Source organism: Megalopta genalis, chromosome 5 (genome assembly GCF_051020955.1).
Source record: "Megalopta genalis isolate 19385.01 chromosome 5, iyMegGena1_principal, whole genome shotgun sequence".
Classification (NCBI taxonomy): Eukaryota; Metazoa; Arthropoda; class Insecta; order Hymenoptera; family Halictidae; genus Megalopta; species Megalopta genalis.
Window position 1 is genome coordinate 6947575 of NC_135017.1, and position 16877 is coordinate 6964451.

At 38.6% G+C, this 16877-nt stretch overlaps 1 protein-coding gene and 1 long non-coding RNA gene across 5 annotated transcripts in view; one reads left to right on the forward strand and one right to left on the reverse strand.

Annotated features, from left to right (window-relative positions):
* Positions 1–692: 692 nt before the first annotated feature.
* Positions 693–16877, reverse strand: part of ckn (CRK like proto-oncogene, adaptor protein) — a 36534-nt gene continuing 20349 nt past the window's right edge. For 3 of the 4 annotated variants that reach the window (XM_033480860.2, XM_033480849.2, XM_033480840.2), the window contains 6 exons: positions 8782–9060; positions 7797–8120; positions 6409–6746; positions 5685–6071; positions 5067–5519; positions 693–4826 (listed from right to left, as the gene is read on the reverse strand). In XM_033480860.2, the coding sequence (XP_033336751.1) occupies positions 4569–4826; positions 5067–5519; positions 5685–6071; positions 6409–6746; positions 7797–8120; positions 8782–9052 (2031 nt within the window). In that variant the 5' untranslated portion in view covers positions 9053–9060 and the 3' untranslated portion in view covers positions 693–4568. The remainder of the gene's footprint in view (positions 4827–5066; positions 5520–5684; positions 6072–6408; positions 6747–7796; positions 8121–8781; positions 9061–16877) is intronic. The other variant, XM_033480841.2, reaches the window with a different exon arrangement.
* Positions 8477–10858, forward strand: LOC143259474 (uncharacterized). Its single transcript, XR_013033399.1, has 2 exons — positions 8477–8611; positions 8724–10858. It is a non-coding gene; the product is annotated as an uncharacterized LOC143259474 (long non-coding RNA).

Here is a 16877-nt window from a genome sequence, read left to right on the forward strand (position 1 = left end):
TTACGTGTTGCAATGTTGTCATTAATTTTTATATACGCAATCGACACAGTAGATTCTTCTGAACAGTTCTGTGCCTTTGATTTACTTTTTGATTGCCAAATTTTGCCAAAATTAACGTTTTTAGGCGACCCAGCATTCTGCATATGTGGCGCCTCTAGTGGAGGAACAATGAAGCTCCGTTCGATGTCCATACAGCGCCAATTGGCGCGGTGGCAAATCGCTCAAACTGTTCACCGAATTACCAACCGTCGAATTCGGCGAACAGTTTGGGTGTTCTACCACTGGACAAATTGGCGCTGTACGGACATCAAAAACAGCTTCATTGTTCTTCCACTAGAGGCGCCACATATGCACAATGTAGAGTCACCTAAAAACGTTAATTATAACAAAATTAGGTGACCAAAAAGTAAATCAAAAGCACAAAACTGTTCAGAAGCCCATGTCAAATGTAAAAAAGATGTGATTCTGCACCATAATCTTATTAAAGAATTAATATATGTTAATTACTCATTCTCTTTCTCTCTCTTCATTTTTCTGATAATATCATTATAGGGGGGTCATGAAGTAAATGCTTCCATTTTAGCTTATATTTGTTAATATGTGACATAAGTTTGACATGTTTGATGTATTGGATCCTATTGAATAAAAAATAATAAAGTATTTTTAGGTGAACACTAAACAACATTAAGATCTATGTTTATTAATATGTTTTATTGAAAGAACTATGATGAAGGCATCATAATCGATAAACCAAAATGATATACTTAAATGAATATGGAAAATAGGAGGGGGCCATCGGGGAGCTGTAAAATGCAGTTAGGCGAGTACTGATTCCGCTGAACAAAACTGCAGCGACGCAAACGTTTGTACAAAAACTATGACTAATTTAGTACAAATATGAATACAAACGTATATTCATATCTATATCTGTATTTATATAATATTTATGTATGTATAATATGTATACACCACGTAGAAGCAATGCCTTTAGGAATTTTGAGTCAGCTGCCGAAAATCCAGCCGGTAATTGAATTGTTTTTGTCACCTTGTCGTTTGTTATTGACTGTTCGTATAAAAAAAGGCAGTAAAGTGAATCGAAAACAGTGGAAGATTACAAGTTTCTCTAATTTGAGGGAATCGTGCTACAAACAGCCATAAGCTTCTAATACATAGCTCTTATTAAACGATCGAACGTATCATTTTGAATAAATAATTTCTTAACAATAAAGTTATTTACGTGATTTACTAAAAACAATACGTTCGATGTGTTAATAAAAGTGTTCGTCATATTTTCAGTGCACACATCGAAATCAGTATGAACTATATTATCAGTCGTAATTATGCGCGTTTAATGCTTTCGTGTGTACCTTGCATAGGCTTATTTTGTAAAATCCTCAGAATTTCAAATGTTCACGCTTATTTTTGCTCGCATTGCGACAACATGAAGCTACAGTATAAAAAATCGGCAGTGTGCGTTCCCTCCTGCTGTGTTTATTAATTAATTTGTTAAAAAAAAAGAAATATTGTTAGTCGATCACATGGCGTTTCGTATAAAACGTTTTTCATTTTCTGCTAATATTTTATTAATTATCTACATCCCCGTTAGTTGATCGCATCAGTAATGCTCTATTTGAATAATCCATTCGTCGTCATGATTTTTTTAATTTTTACTGTTAATTATTTTTGTATAAAATACATAGTACCCCAAACGTGACTGAATGATTCGCACACTTTCATTTCGAACAGTTGCTTTACCTTTTCTTTTTCTTTTTTTTTTAACATACTCGTGTTTTGCACCCAATTCATCGTAATCTTAACATTAACAACACTCTTCATCGTTTGTTTGTCTAAAACTTAAAGTAACCATTTATTATAAATATAAAAAGACTTTTACAATTAGTCAGCGTTTCTGTCCTCAAGGATCCGACGATTTTCTGTATTCAAAGATACGAATTAAAGTGTATCAGATAACGTAAGTTAATATTCTTAAAATTAACTAGGTGCAAAAGCTTCTCCGATATTTAATGAAATGTTTCAAGCATTCTTCGTTCGTTAAATCGAACGTTATAAAGCTTCTTGTATATGTATAAAAAATTTGCGCTGCCTTCCGTCAATTATCCGCGATTTAAACGAACCGACTTACGCGTAATAATGTAGCGATATACAATAATAATCGAAAGTAAAAAAGATATGAAAGAAGATTCATAAACTTGCAGCACCGCAGAACATTCTCCCTAAGTACACTGCTTAAACTGATATATAATATATATATATACCAGACCGGGTATATATATATAATTACTATATACCTATAATAGTTAACAAGTCTGCGAGCCGCAATAACGCGGCCCTGATGTTTAAATCGATTAACCTAAGTTGTTTTAAGTTTATTTCAAAATCTTGTATATATTCTACCGCATGTTCTTTTTTTCTCGTTATAATATAGCATAATTGGATTCGAATATAATTAACGACCCATGATTTATGATTAAGAATAAAACATCAGAGGAATGATAATATAATCGCGTTCACTGCAATTCATTTGTCTGTTGCTTTTTTTTAATGGTGTTCTAACTATGAAACTGATTCGTACGGAGACAATAACAAGTTCGTACCACTTAATCGAATGTAAAACATCTAGTCGCTATTAATGTCCCTCTGAAAAACTCTATATACATTTATATAAGAGTATTCTATAATGCATATACAAAAAATAAAACATTTCGACTACACACGAGCAAACGTTTTTTTTCATTTTGCGAATTATATTATAAATACCGCCAACACACTAACAACGAAACGCAATACAACTAAAAAGCAATTTCACGAAAAACAATAAATACTGTGTACACATTTTCAAAACGTTTTGGAACGCCGAAATCGATTTTTGGTATTCAGAGTCCATTTTTTCTTTTTTTTTCGAATACCGTCATATATAAATGTATATACGCAAACATACCTACGGATGCGCGTGCATATACACAAACTGGTATATAATAGTTTGTACGCATAAAATTTGACGCACAAGTCTCGGTACATATCAGCATCATACTTGGAGTTAGGAGGAATAGGTGGAGGAGGGCACCTGAACACTTTGTATCGACAACATTCCACTACTATGATTACTTTGATTTCACGTATGCGGAAACTAGCGAATATTCCGCACGGTTTCTGTGCACCATATAACAATAGTGAGTTACATACATCACTATATTAGTACGGATAATAAATATAAAATGTTAATTGGCATACAGCGCATATGATTCTGCGTTAAACTGTATTTATCTTAAAATTCAATTGGCAGTCGAAATGTCTATGTTGCTTCGGTCTCAGTCTTACCGGAGAACCTTTCTCGAAGTTCAAATAATGGAAGATGTGAATTTCTTTCTTTCCCATTTTTTACTTTTGTTTCATTTTCGTTTGTATAAACTATCATACACTCTTATAGAAATTGTACCACAATATAGGCGAAGTTATATAATTATGCTCCATTATCAAAAACAACTCGACTCAGTAATATTCTTCATTGACAGTACTGGAAGAATTACATTTATTTTGGAAAAGGGGATACGGAATTTGACTCCTCTGTATCGTACTAATCTCAAAACGTCTAACAGTCCAACAGTTATGAAGGTCCCAATCTAACATGCTATCGTTTTAGCAAAGGACGGAAGTGGAAAAGGAAATATACTAGCTGGAATGTATACATGTTTCATAGTTAATGAAATTTCCAGAGAAATATCAGTCTTTGTGCTGTGTAAGTGTAGTGTAAATCTTAGTATATGGAACTAAGCTACCTTTATGTTTCTCGTAGTTATTTTTTTTTTCTCGTTAAGGCATAAGTATTACTCATAATACTTATTTGTTAAACATTATTCCATATAGGTGTATTCTCTTCCATGTAATGATTTGTCGTTGAATTACAGGAAAATCAGTTGCCGAAACCTGTGGTGTGGTCGCCGATACTAACAGGGTCTAGAAAGTTCAAACAAAATAGAAGAAAAGAATTTAAAAGCAATGAAGAATGCAATATAAGTACACGAAGCAAATAAAATCACAAAGATCGTTTACGACGTTTAAGTCTCTGGAAACTTCATGAGAAAGTTCGCAATACGTTCATAGAAAAATAAGAAGCTTTGCTCTATATAAAATAATATAAAGAAAATAAGAGAATAAAATGAGAAGGAATCGATAAAATCAATCAATAATTATCAACGGCGTGGAAGAACACAATCCACTACATTAACTCATACAATGATAACAGGATTATTAGTTTCTGTGTAGTGTAACGTGTGTTGTAGGTTAATGCAATGAAATGTAGCTAGTGTTTTGTCCAGCGCCGGGTGTTCGCGTATTTTAATAATAGATCGTTTGCAAAGTTTCAAGATCTCGAAATGCATTTCTATTCGAATGTTGTTGTTGATCGCAAACAACGATATCTGCCCATTAGCTATTATATACGCCATACTATGAGAGAAATATAGGTTCGCAGCAGAAGCTGTGTGTCCTCGTAGTAACGTTGATTAGAACGTAATCGAAAGAAGACGAGACGACGGAGACAATGGTGATTACGAGTTCAGGCCCTGGCGTTTCTCTTCCTCGAGCATGGCATCAAGTTCGTCGGTAAGATTTGCAAGCATGTTGCCGATATCGTTCAACACGTCCGCCGGTTCGGTGCTACTAGAATGATGGCTGATCATGTGGCTCTGCATGTTGTTGCTGGAGTTGTTGCTTGCATACTCTTGAGCTCGTGCGGACCTCTGTTTTATTGTCCCGGCATTCTCGTTCGCAAACGGAAGTGAATCCGATTCTGTGCTGGAGCTTGACTGTAAAACACATTCACTATAAATTCAATATCTACAATCAAAATAAAACGGTTTTTATCATCAACCTAAGATTCCATATTTTAAAGAGGAGTTAGAACTATTTTAAGCTTTTGCAGCCACTGTTTTAAATATCGTTTGCTTACCACAATACTTGCACCCTAATCACGTTTCTCTCTTTTTATCTATTATTGATAATAAGTGAGATGTTTACAGTATCCTTCATGAATGTGCTTTAAGTACCTTAAAGCTGGCGTCAGAACCATTACGATGTTGCAAAGCAAGAGTAGCTATTAATTCGTGTTCCTCGTTCACGTTAGCACTGACACTTCCCCAAGAACGAGACATAGAAGAAGGCGGCCGATTCATCTGTGGCGGTGTTGACGGTGCTGCTGCAGGCGCTGGTGGCGGCGGTGAAGGATGATGGAGCAAATGGTGATGTTGATGATGATGCATATGGTGATCCTCGCAGGATGCAGTTGGTACTGGTCCGCTGCAATCTATCACAACGTCCCCGACCGCCGGTCCCCCAACGCCGACGACAGAGGAACTGTTCTCTCTAGAACTCTGACGCCTTGGGGGAGACGGGGGACAGCGTTTTGGAAGATGCGGACTGCTCTCGAGTCCGTATGTTAGTTGGTACTTGTTGTCGAAGTCTCTTGGCAATGATTTGAACTGTCCTGGCGTTGCAGCGACCTGCAAGTGAACCACAAAATGATAAAACGCTATTAACGTCAACTCTGCTTTCTATAAATCGGATCGTATACAGGTTCAGTTATTGTATGACTGATGCTTCAGAAGTTATTTTTGCCTTACTGCATCCAATGTGCCACTTTCTAAATTGCATACTGCTGTTATTACCTTGGCTACGGGTCTTGGACGAACAAGGCAATGTCTTGGACGTGGAAGCGTACCACCGCCGGCTTCGACGATCGAATTGTCATTTGTAGGAGTCAGATCACCATCCTCGAAGCTACGTGGACGCCATTCGATAGGCTGCGGGTGTGCAGAAGGCGCTGGCGATGGAGGATACCCTAGGGGCGCGTCCTCTAAGCTTTCCAAGGACTTTCCCCGCGAACCGGTTCGGCCAACCATGTTGTAATCGGTTGGCAGAGCCGCATACATGCTCCTCCATGCAGTGCCAGACGTTGTGTCGCTTCCTCCTCTTTGGAAAGACCTGAGGACTGGTGACGAACAATCTTCATCCGGGGATGGCAGATCCGGACCTGCTCGTTGAATAACTACGTCCTGGAAGTGCAATTAAATTGATCGATTCATGAACAAGTACAATACAGGATTTAATTTTATAAAATATTGTTAAGCGTATACTACACAATTTGCTAATATTGCAAACAGTATACGTTAGAATAATTTGTGAGCATTAATGAACAATTAAAGATAAATTCTAAATAAGATTTCATTAGCGTAGCCATGTAAAATATGCTTTTCCTCATAATTGAAATCTACATTAGAATAATCTATGAGTATTTAATGATTAATGCTTTGTCAGACTAAAATTCATAGCTCGATAATTATCCAAATGACCAATCGAAGATAGAATGTGAATAAAATTTAATTAGTATACCTGTGTTTGACCAGGATGAGGCGGTAACCGGGCAAGATCGAGCGGCTGTATACGTTTACCGGCGCGAATATCTTTGACTCTCTTAATAGCTAACAATAACTTCTTTTGATGGCCCAGTCGCACAATACCAATGTCCTCGAGATCCTCCCAAGTGAGAGTCGTTACGTCTTCGACCGAGCGCATACCCTGTTGATGTAGAGCGCCAAGATATTCCTCAAGTCGTAGAAGTCTAAGCCACTCCTCCAAAGAGCCAGGAATGTGCTCTGGCAAGCCGTCCCCGATGTTTAAATTATCTATTTCTGCCTTCAATCGCTTTCTGTGATTGGGTTTTTTAATTCCTGCAAGCATAGAGAAACTATCAATCTCTGTACCACAAATATCAAGCAGAAATTCGATAATTTCGTATTGCTAATAGATGAATGCGTAGAAAATATAATAATCTTTTTATGTGGACGGAAGATTAACGATTCAAAGGTTATGCAATAGATGACACAGTTAGATAAGAAGCATGACATATTCGTTCCTGATATCTGTTTCGAATTTTTTACTTAGGCCAGATGGCTAATCAAGAAAACCGTGACTGCTACCAAATGATCTGTGGCATGGACGAGATACGAGTGTCGCGCGCGTCAGCAGATTCAGATAAAGCTAGCTGCACCGACGGCGAAACAATAAAATCATGTACCAAAAAGGTTGTATGGCTTGCATCCAAAAGTACTATGCTCGGCAGCCGAGGACATGAAAGCCTCGGATATCTCATATCTGTCCTGTACGTCCAATAATTCCGACCATTCCAGGCGCAGTCCCGGCGAGCACAAGTGACAAGAAGCGGCAGACACAGATGCAGAACTGCTGTGTGTAATCAATGACATGAAAATCTGCCGCTCGAGGGGAGGCACGTCTCCTCATCCTTCTCTGGTGCTCGTGTAATGCACCTTCCAGCCTCCAGCTAAGAGACAGCTAGAGACGTGTTGAGAAGAAGAAAGGGGAGTTATACACCCTTCAAGTGGCAGACTTTCGTGTCACTGTTCGTACCTTTCCGAGAGGAAAGGTTGTCCGTATTACCTCGCCGGTGGAATATGTAAATATAACCGCGGTTTTCATCGTGCAAACACACTTTTGATCAAGCCCCACGTTAACAGACGAATGACATTCATTATAGAAAATTATCCCACAATGGCAGAGACAATAATATCGCCTTCACAATTATTGCAATTATTAGCTCAATCATTGTGAGATAAAATTAATCAATTATGTTCAATACCGATCTAGTGTACAATCTTGAAAATTATCAAACAAAATCTTCCCTATCGATTCTAATACAATCTTTTCAATATAAAATATAACCGCTTTTCTGTTACGTCTTCTACATTAAGTGATTCCTCTACCTATAGCTGTTAAGTCCTCCGGCGTCATACGAGTGATAGTAGCAAGATCATAACCAGCTGAAGCAAACAAAGGAAAATATTCCTCGAATTGGAGTTCAGTCAGCCAAGCATGAACGACGTCAAGATCAGCCGGTCTGTCGGGATGGCTGCCGAGCGAGCTTATGGAACATCTGGGAGACGAAGCAAGAGCACCGGGTCCTCTGGGACCCAGGTGATATCCGGAGGCTCTGCCGGAATCCAGTGAAGCTGTAGAATGCCTGGAACCGGAACCTGATCCTGAACTGCCTGGACTGTCTCTTCCGGGGCTCTGAGTCATGTCGATTCCTACAATGAAGAACATTGTTAGCAAAATAATATTGATGTTATCTTATATCACGCAGATTTTAGTATCATAGTCTACTGTGAGGCTCTGGACATTTTATTATTCGAAAACTCGATGCTACATGGATATTGTCAGTTTAATTCTCGAAAGCTTTTCAACTGAAGAACAAAAGAATATTTTTTTATTAAAACAGTGCGATGTGATTTGATGTAGCTGTACGAACCAGATTTTCAAAAGCTTTGCTCTTGATAAAATCAATACTGTGGCATTGCATATCTGCGTATACCAGATAGTATATCTATATATAGTCATCACGGGTACGTTGAAAAATAAAAATCGTTCCAAAGTGAGTCTCCGCGCTCGAACGTGTATCATTACCGTGCTCTAAAGAATCATTAGATTGGTTTAATGTCCATCAATACTTCTACTGTGGTGTCGTATATGTGTAATCGTTTCATGTTGCATACAAGAACCGAGTGTTCACAAGATCAAGGTGATTCTTTCAAAATCAAGCAATCGGCATTTTTGTGATTCTATTTCAAATCATTACCAAATGTCTGGGTTCAAGTACCAAAGTGTTCCACGAGTTCATGTACTGTTTCTAGGATCATCTAACATGAGATTTTAGCTAGAGTTTCTGGGAAATGGGTTACGGCGAAGCACCTTGGTCCTCGGCATGAGCGTATTTCCCGACGACCGGCGGGAAAGCGAATCCAGGATGAGTGAAAATCGGCCCGGGACTCTTTCCAGAGGGCATCCCGTACGAACCATCGTCCGCTGTTCCTCCGGGACCACTTCCGGGCAGGAAACAGCTATCCTCGCTGCTCGCATAACCAGCGGAACCAAAAGAGGAGCCGGAATGTCGAAACACGTCGGGTACAGCCGGCGGTGCCACTTTCTTCGCCTGTGTTACTGCTTTGGACGGCCGGTTCATGCCGCCAACTGCAAACAAATAATAATATCCTCTTTATTATTCAATCACTTGTACGACTGTTGTTGTTATTATTATTATTATTGTTGTTACAGGCGCGACCAGGCTGCTTAGGCCGCATTTACCCTCTCGCGTCCGAGTTAACTCGAACGAGCCGTGAACAGTTTTAATGCGATAAGTAATATGCAGAACGATAAGTGACAATAATAATATAGACTGCCATAAATATACCGGGTGTCTCGTTCGAACAGAGCTACCAGTTGGCGGTACCGCAGAATGTTTCAGACAGTTTTTGGAGGTGTAACATTTAATGCAAGTACTTTTTTGAGCAGGTGGATAGCTAGATATATCGTATCAATGGTCAACTGTATTCTTCTAAATTGAATTTTCAGATTTTTCAATATTAATTTAGGAGGTATCTTCGTGTGACTACAGAATATTATAACAAGTTAGAATATGTTAAGTGTTTTCTTTGGAATTTGAAGGCTCTATTGTCTATTGTGGCTCAGAGTTTAAAAATTGTCATTTAATGAATTAATAAATGTCTCATTAGAAGCAAAGAAAAGAGTGAAGGAAAAGGTTGAAGGAAAAATTGTCTTCTTTCAGAACAAAGTTTTATTCAGACTTAATTTCTTTTAGACCTAGAAATTGGAAGATGTTTTTGAACAGACAAGTACTAAATAATTGTCTAATGCTTTCTATGAGTTAGTAGAATCAGGCGTTGATGAAAGGGGACTAGAGGAACGTTTAACTGGCGAGATACAGTGGGAGTCGTTTGATCATACAGGCCCTATTGAATTGCTTCCTACTTTAACTGCATTAATGGAACTAACTTGCCGCTCACGTTGCCGTAACAGCTTATTTATTTATCGGCTTAGCACTTATTCAATATTATGTCGCAGTCCTCTTGGAATTAGAGCGCACAGGAAATGAACATTTTCCAGCAACTCGATCGCCGATTACAAAAACAGGCGAATATGGAAAACGAGAGAGAAAAATCGAGTATTCATGGAATTCCGCGTCCTATTTGAATATTTACAATTTTCAAAATACGAGCGGCATTCACTACGGGAACCAAAATGGCCGACGTCCCCTTCGTCATCGGAGAATGAGTTTCCTTGAATTCGAATATCTGCGAATTTGCACGAAACGATTATTTTTTAACGAAAAAATTCCCGTGCGTCCGCTGATGATCGTCGAAGAATGCCAGGAAATGTTTGTCAGACACATTCGTTGCTTTCGACGGAAACGAATTACAATTTGCAGCAGAAAACAAATTCGAACGAAAATCAAACGATCCCTCGTTTTATGTTTCCAGGTAGAAAGAGCGCGATGTCACAGTTTCTCACCAGGATCTTCTATCTTTGGCGCACTTGTCTTCGGGTCCGTGCCACTAACGCTTCGCATAATCTCGCGCATATGGCGTTGCTCTATTTCTGGAAGACAAGGAGTTTCCGGTTTTGAAGAGATCCACCCTTCAACGATTTAGAGAGTACTTAATGTTTCTAACATTAGCACTATTTTATAGTTCTGCGTTCTGCTATTCATAGTCCTTCTCGAAATCACAAGCATCTTCAGCACGCAACAAGTTAAATAAATAATTACGTCGCTTGTACAATGTATTAATAATGATTCTGTCGCGGGCGATCACTGTTTTAAAACTTGAAAAATCGCGTATTAATAACGAGGGTTCTGATATATTAATTGTGAATTAATCATGTTACTACTGTTATTTGTTAATAATAAACAAATACGTGATAGATATTTATACAAACGTAATAGTAATTAATAAATAATAATAGATACCTATTACGACTACTAATATATTATATCATATATTAATATATATATATATATATATATATATATATATATATATATATATATATATTTATACAACCTTATTAATAAAACAATAAATACTAATACACACTAATGCGACCATATTAATAAAAACTAAATACTAACGCATACTCATAGGACCATATTAATAACAAATAATGTTAACGATAAATAAGTACAACAAAATACAACTAAATACCATATCAACAATTCACAAGTAATCAACAATAACAACGTGCAATGTATTAATAAACTGATGAATTAAGATAGATATCCACTATTCGACTAAGAGATTGCGACAAGAAATATAATTATGGAGGTCCAGCGCGACCTTGGGCAAAAAGTGCCAGCAGGGATCCCGGTGCCACACGAATTTCTGTTTGCGCACCCACGATACTTACTACAAAGGGCACCGTTTCATTAACTGGGGCCGAGTGACCAACAGGACTGCGCACGCGCTCCCGTTATTAATCAGGCCATTAGCGCGACGTCGATTAACGACTATAGTGCGTCCGAGTGGACCGTTCTTTGCGTCGCGGCAATGGAATCACCATAAAGCAGGGGACATAAACTATTCCTCCACGGATCGTACGAAGATTCTTTCACGGACCGATGAAAGACCGGGGCAATTAGACCGGCAATTCAGCCCGTCTGAACCCTTCAGAGAGCAAGAGATCCTGGCCAAAGAGGGTAGTTTCGTGGTAGAACGGGCTATTGTACAGGGTTTTATTGTTATGGATTTTCGCCGGGGACAGTCGATATTGTAAAAATAATCGTGACCGTAATCTCGGTGGGGAGGAGCTAATGAGCGCCGCTAACAAGTGCGATGCGCTAATTTCGAGGGGCCGGCTGGATTTCGCGAAAATCGTTATTATTCTCGTCGGCGCGGGACGAGGATCTTCGTTTACGCGAATAACTTTAGAATACGCGAGAGCTGATAACGTCTTTACTTCGTAAGCACGTCTTGGATGGGCGGAGATTAATATTCTTATTTTTATGATCGGCGTTGTGAAAGTGAAAATGCAAATGAATATTTTATAGCCTCGAGTAATTTTTATTTAATTGCCACTTGTCAACCGTCGATTTCGTCCAATTAAGGGTTTAATATATGTACCAAACTGCTGCTCGGCCATTTCTTAAGATTTCCCTATAGAAAAATTTCTACAAGTGGTGCAACATACGTACTTTTAAACTAGATAATTGTTTGAGAAAAAGCTTCACTCGGTTTTCCAGAAAAAATTCCTAAAGATCACTCTTTTCAGGTTGCAAATAGTAGCGGCACCTTAAAAGATTAGATATTTATAGAAGGCTATTAATCAGCCACCCCTTAACATTTCCCTACGAGAAAATTCCCATAAGTGGTACAATATATGTGATTTTAAACTGGATAGTTGTTTAAGCAAAAGCTCCACTAGCTTTTCCAGAAAAAATTGCCAAGAATCGCCCGTTTCGGATTGCGAATCCAGCGATGCCTTAAAGGGTTGAATATCTGTACATAGTGGTTACACGGTAACCCCATAACATTTCCTTACGGGAAAATTCCTATAAATAGTACAATATACATATTTTTAAACCAGGTGATTGTTTATGCAAAAACTCTACTAACTTCTCCAGCAAAAATTCTCAAGAACAGCCCTTTTCGGATTGCTAATACTAAGAGTGCAGTCTTCGCCGCAATTGTTGCGGACCGACCAAGCTGAAACCTGATATGGACACGCAGTTTCATCAAAATCCGTACGTGACATATCGCCAGACGTTGCCAGAGGTCTTCAAGTTTGCGAAAAGGAATGCTCCGACGCAGCCAGCTTCGCCGATACTTAACACGGCTCCGATCCGCCGGAACGCGGATGTGACTTTGTGAAACGTTCATGCGGAAAACGGAGAATGCAAATACGTGTGATAGCACACAATACCGTAGATGACTATTGATCGACGGCTAAGTTATTCGAGTGAATCAGAAACGGGTCTGTGAGTCCGTGCGATCTTGCATTGCCTTGAGCGTTAGCAACATTGCGAGGAAAAATTGCATTGGATCGTGGCTGACGTGAATAACCATCAACTTAGCGCGTCGCAATGCGTTATTTTATCTTCCTTGGTATCACTGAGTCCTCTCGAATGATTAAATTGTGTTTTTTTTTTACAGATATTTTTTATCAAGAATTTTCTTTTAATAACTTTCGACTTCGTTAGCGGTTATCGTACTACTTTGTGAAAATATAAAAAAAATCTCGTGAAAATAAAATGGATTTCGTAAACTGTGGTTTGCTTTACTTCACAGATTTTTTTCGAAATTTTAGATCAATTTTTAAGGATGGAAAAAATTGATTTTGTCTAGCATCACAGTTAATTATGATAAATATATGTACAGTGCAAATTTTTTTTCTTTATTTAACGATTGATATTAATATTTTGAGAAATATGCAGGAAGTAAGGCTAATTTATAGTTACTAATTGCTTTTTGTTTCATCAAGATATCTTGTATAGTAATCGAAAAATATATTTGTAAAATTAGGGGATGTTGTCGACGAGTTACTGTTACACGAGACGAGACAACTATCCAAGAAATCATTTTTTTCTACCTTCAATAATTTTGCAAAAATTAAAAAAATATATACATGGAGTGGTGCTAACATTCGCCTACAAATTACTTTTTATTTAATTAAAATATCTTGTATAGTAATCTAGAAACACATCTACAAACTTAGGGGTTGTTATGTCAGCATCACTAAAAAATCCTTTTTTTCTGTACTTAAAAATTCTGCAAAAATTTGAAAAAATATTTGAAAAGATGAGTTAGTATGTAGTGAATAATTGTTCTTGAAATCATCAGATAATCATGGGTACTAATCGAGAAACAATTCAATTGGACACCAAAATTTATGCTTCACCAATAATAAAATTCATTAATATTTATTTGATTGTGAAGAAGCCCCATGTGTTCAGTGACTTATGGACGACAGAATACTTCACACTCCTCGTACATATCGATTCGTTCCTCCGCTACTTCACTCCCTTCAATCTTTGTTCCCGTGTTTCCTTCTTTCTAACTCTCGTTCTTCTGCTTCTTCCTCTTCTGTCTCCCGACTTTAACCCTCTTAAGGGGACTAACTACTGTGACGGCTTCCAAACATCGATTTCTATGCATTCTCATACGATTGTACATCTTTAAAACAGAATCCCAAAACGTTATACTGAAATTTCAAATATTAATCACAATAACTTTATATTTTTTCCTTGAGACTACACTTTTGTCATTGACCATATAATAATCACTCTAATTAATAATTTTAAGAAACAAAAACATGTTTTTATAATCTTTGAGAATTACTTGGTCTGCCTACACTTTATTGCAAATTACTATCTTCGTTAGTTCCATTTTAAAAAAATTCCTAAAATTTATATTATTTATATATCGCCAAGATTTAAAGATTCTTCAGTAACAGCTACCCTAATTACAGATTTCGGAAAGAAAAAATATTTTCACACTATCTAAAGACTGCTTATCCTGTCCACGAAGTTGAAAATTGGCATACACGCTGGTCTGATTTTTAAAAATTCCCAAAGCTCGCAGTATTTATTTATCGGCAAGGTCCAAAGGCTCCGTAATGACCAGCCACCCTAACCGCCATTTCTGCAAAGGAAAGTCGATTCGATACAGTTCGAAGATTGCCAAATCCAGCTACAAAGTTCGAAATTGATCAGCTTATTACTTTCATTCCGAAAAATGCTCAAAGATCGCGTTATTTATTTATCATCAAGGTCGAAAGAGCCCATGATAACAGGCGCCCCGATCGGTATTCCGCGAAGAGAAAATATCCCCGAGTTCTCCGAGGATCGCTAAATCCGGCCACAAAGTTTCAAACTGATATGTTTACTGGTTCCGTTTGCAAAAATTCCCAAAAGTCGCGTTATTTTTCGGCACCGTCGAGGTAGGAAGAGAGAGGCCTAACCGGCACTCTAATCCTCCGAGCTACGCCCTACGCCCCCATCGGTTCTTTATCCTGTATTATTCGCGCTGCGTGCGTGTATCGAATGTTCCTGCGTCCCTTCTTCGTCCCCACACGGCTCACATTTCTCCTCTTCTCCGTTCAACCAGTATTTATGTGCCTCCTCTTCGTTCCCACACCTTTTACTTTGCCAGCGAGCTGCGGCTCTCCCATCTTTTTCAGGTATAATGCAAGCGTTCTGTTAGCGGTACGTTTCGGTGGATGCTGTTCGAAACGAGCGGCCCGTCCAATCTCGCCGGCAGCAATTTTTATGATCGATCGTAACAGTCATTAACACCTGAACGAAGCGCACAGAGACATTTCTGCGACTAATAAACCCGAACGTGAACAACGTTTTATCTGGCTCCCCGTGGCCCCTCAGCAATTAAAAACATTACACCATCAAGCTCCGCTCTTAGTCCATGCGAGCCTAATCTTTTTGTGTTCCAAGTATTTAATCGGAATATATTTCTGGCTGTACGCGTTTCGTTTTCCTGAATTTATCGGAATGAATCTATTCATTGGATGGAATAGTTTCGACATCAAATCTTGAGAATGCGTCGTTTTTCATCCATTAGAATTACGAAACGAAGGGAGAACCTACTATTTAGTTGCGATTTCTTCAGATTTTCTCAGTAAAAATCCGCGGTCTATTATTAATTAACAATAGCAGGCAATATTTATTACAGTAGGTAAATATTTTATAAAAAATAATATATAAATATATATGTGTGTATGTGTATAAATATTTTATAAACATTAAATTTGCAGCATTCAATATTTTTACTAATTTTTTGGTTTGTAACAGTCCTTGCAATTTTTGCTGACTGAAACAATTTATCGATTGAATTTTTCCTGTTTGATTTTGTTTAATTGGACAACGTGAGCTATTTTGTGTGCCGTTTATTCAAACTGTAAAAGTCTTGACCATTTAAGGGTACCTTCTTAGGTACAGTGTTCGGTTATTGGAGGGTAAGGGTTGAGGGAGAGGGAGAGGGAGAGCGAGAGCTAGAGCGAGAGCGAGAGAGAGAGAGAGAGAGAGCTAGAGAGAGAGAGAGAGAGCTAGAGAGAGAGAGAGAGAGAGAGAGAGAGAGAGAGAGAGGTGCGGGCATTATCAATTGAGAAAATTGGCACCGAAAATTTCGAAACGATCAGCATTTATTGGCACTTTAGGCTCGTTAGACACCGGCAGGAGACGCGAAGAATTCGAAACAGAGTGTTCAGCTGCTGCTAACCGTTCGTACGATGCGATCGTATTATACGAGCGCTGTTAATGGTGATTGGCAGAGGCAACGCTGAACGGTGCTGCGACAGGCAATCGTATGGGCGAGCGTTTGCTGACGTAACGGTGTCGCTGCAAGATGATGATACAGCGAACGGAGACACAAAGGACACCGTGGCTCGCGCGAGGCGTGTAGCGTCTTCTTATGCTGGCTAGATAACTGTCCTGGGGCCCAGCTGAGTCTACAGTGCATGGCCAATGGGCGCTCTTTGACCTAGGAGCACGTCCAGACTGCCCTCTGGGGCAGATGACCTCGCGAAAACAGATTTTACGCTTTGCAAGTTTAATTTTGACGGAAAAGGCTTTGCTGTTAGGTCTGACGATTCTGCTGGTGTAAGAGAACTTCTCCTGGATGCTGTCTATACAGTAATTTCACTCGGATTGTCCCTCGGCCTGAGAACGAGAATGGAGAATCTGGAAAGAGGAGGTACGATTCTCCCAAGTTGTCCATTCTCGGTCCGAAACTGGGGGACAATGTGAGAGAGATTACTGTACAGCAAAAATATCCTCAAAGCTTATACGATTTATTTATCGCCAAGATTTAAGGATCCTTCAGTCGCAGCCACCCTAACTACTGATTTTCCAAAGAAAAAATATTTTCACGTTATCTAAACATTGCTTATTCCGCCCACTAAGTTGAAAATTCCGTAATGACCAGCGACCCTAACAGTCATTTCTGCAAAGGAAAATCATTTCGATACGGTTCAAAGATTGCCAA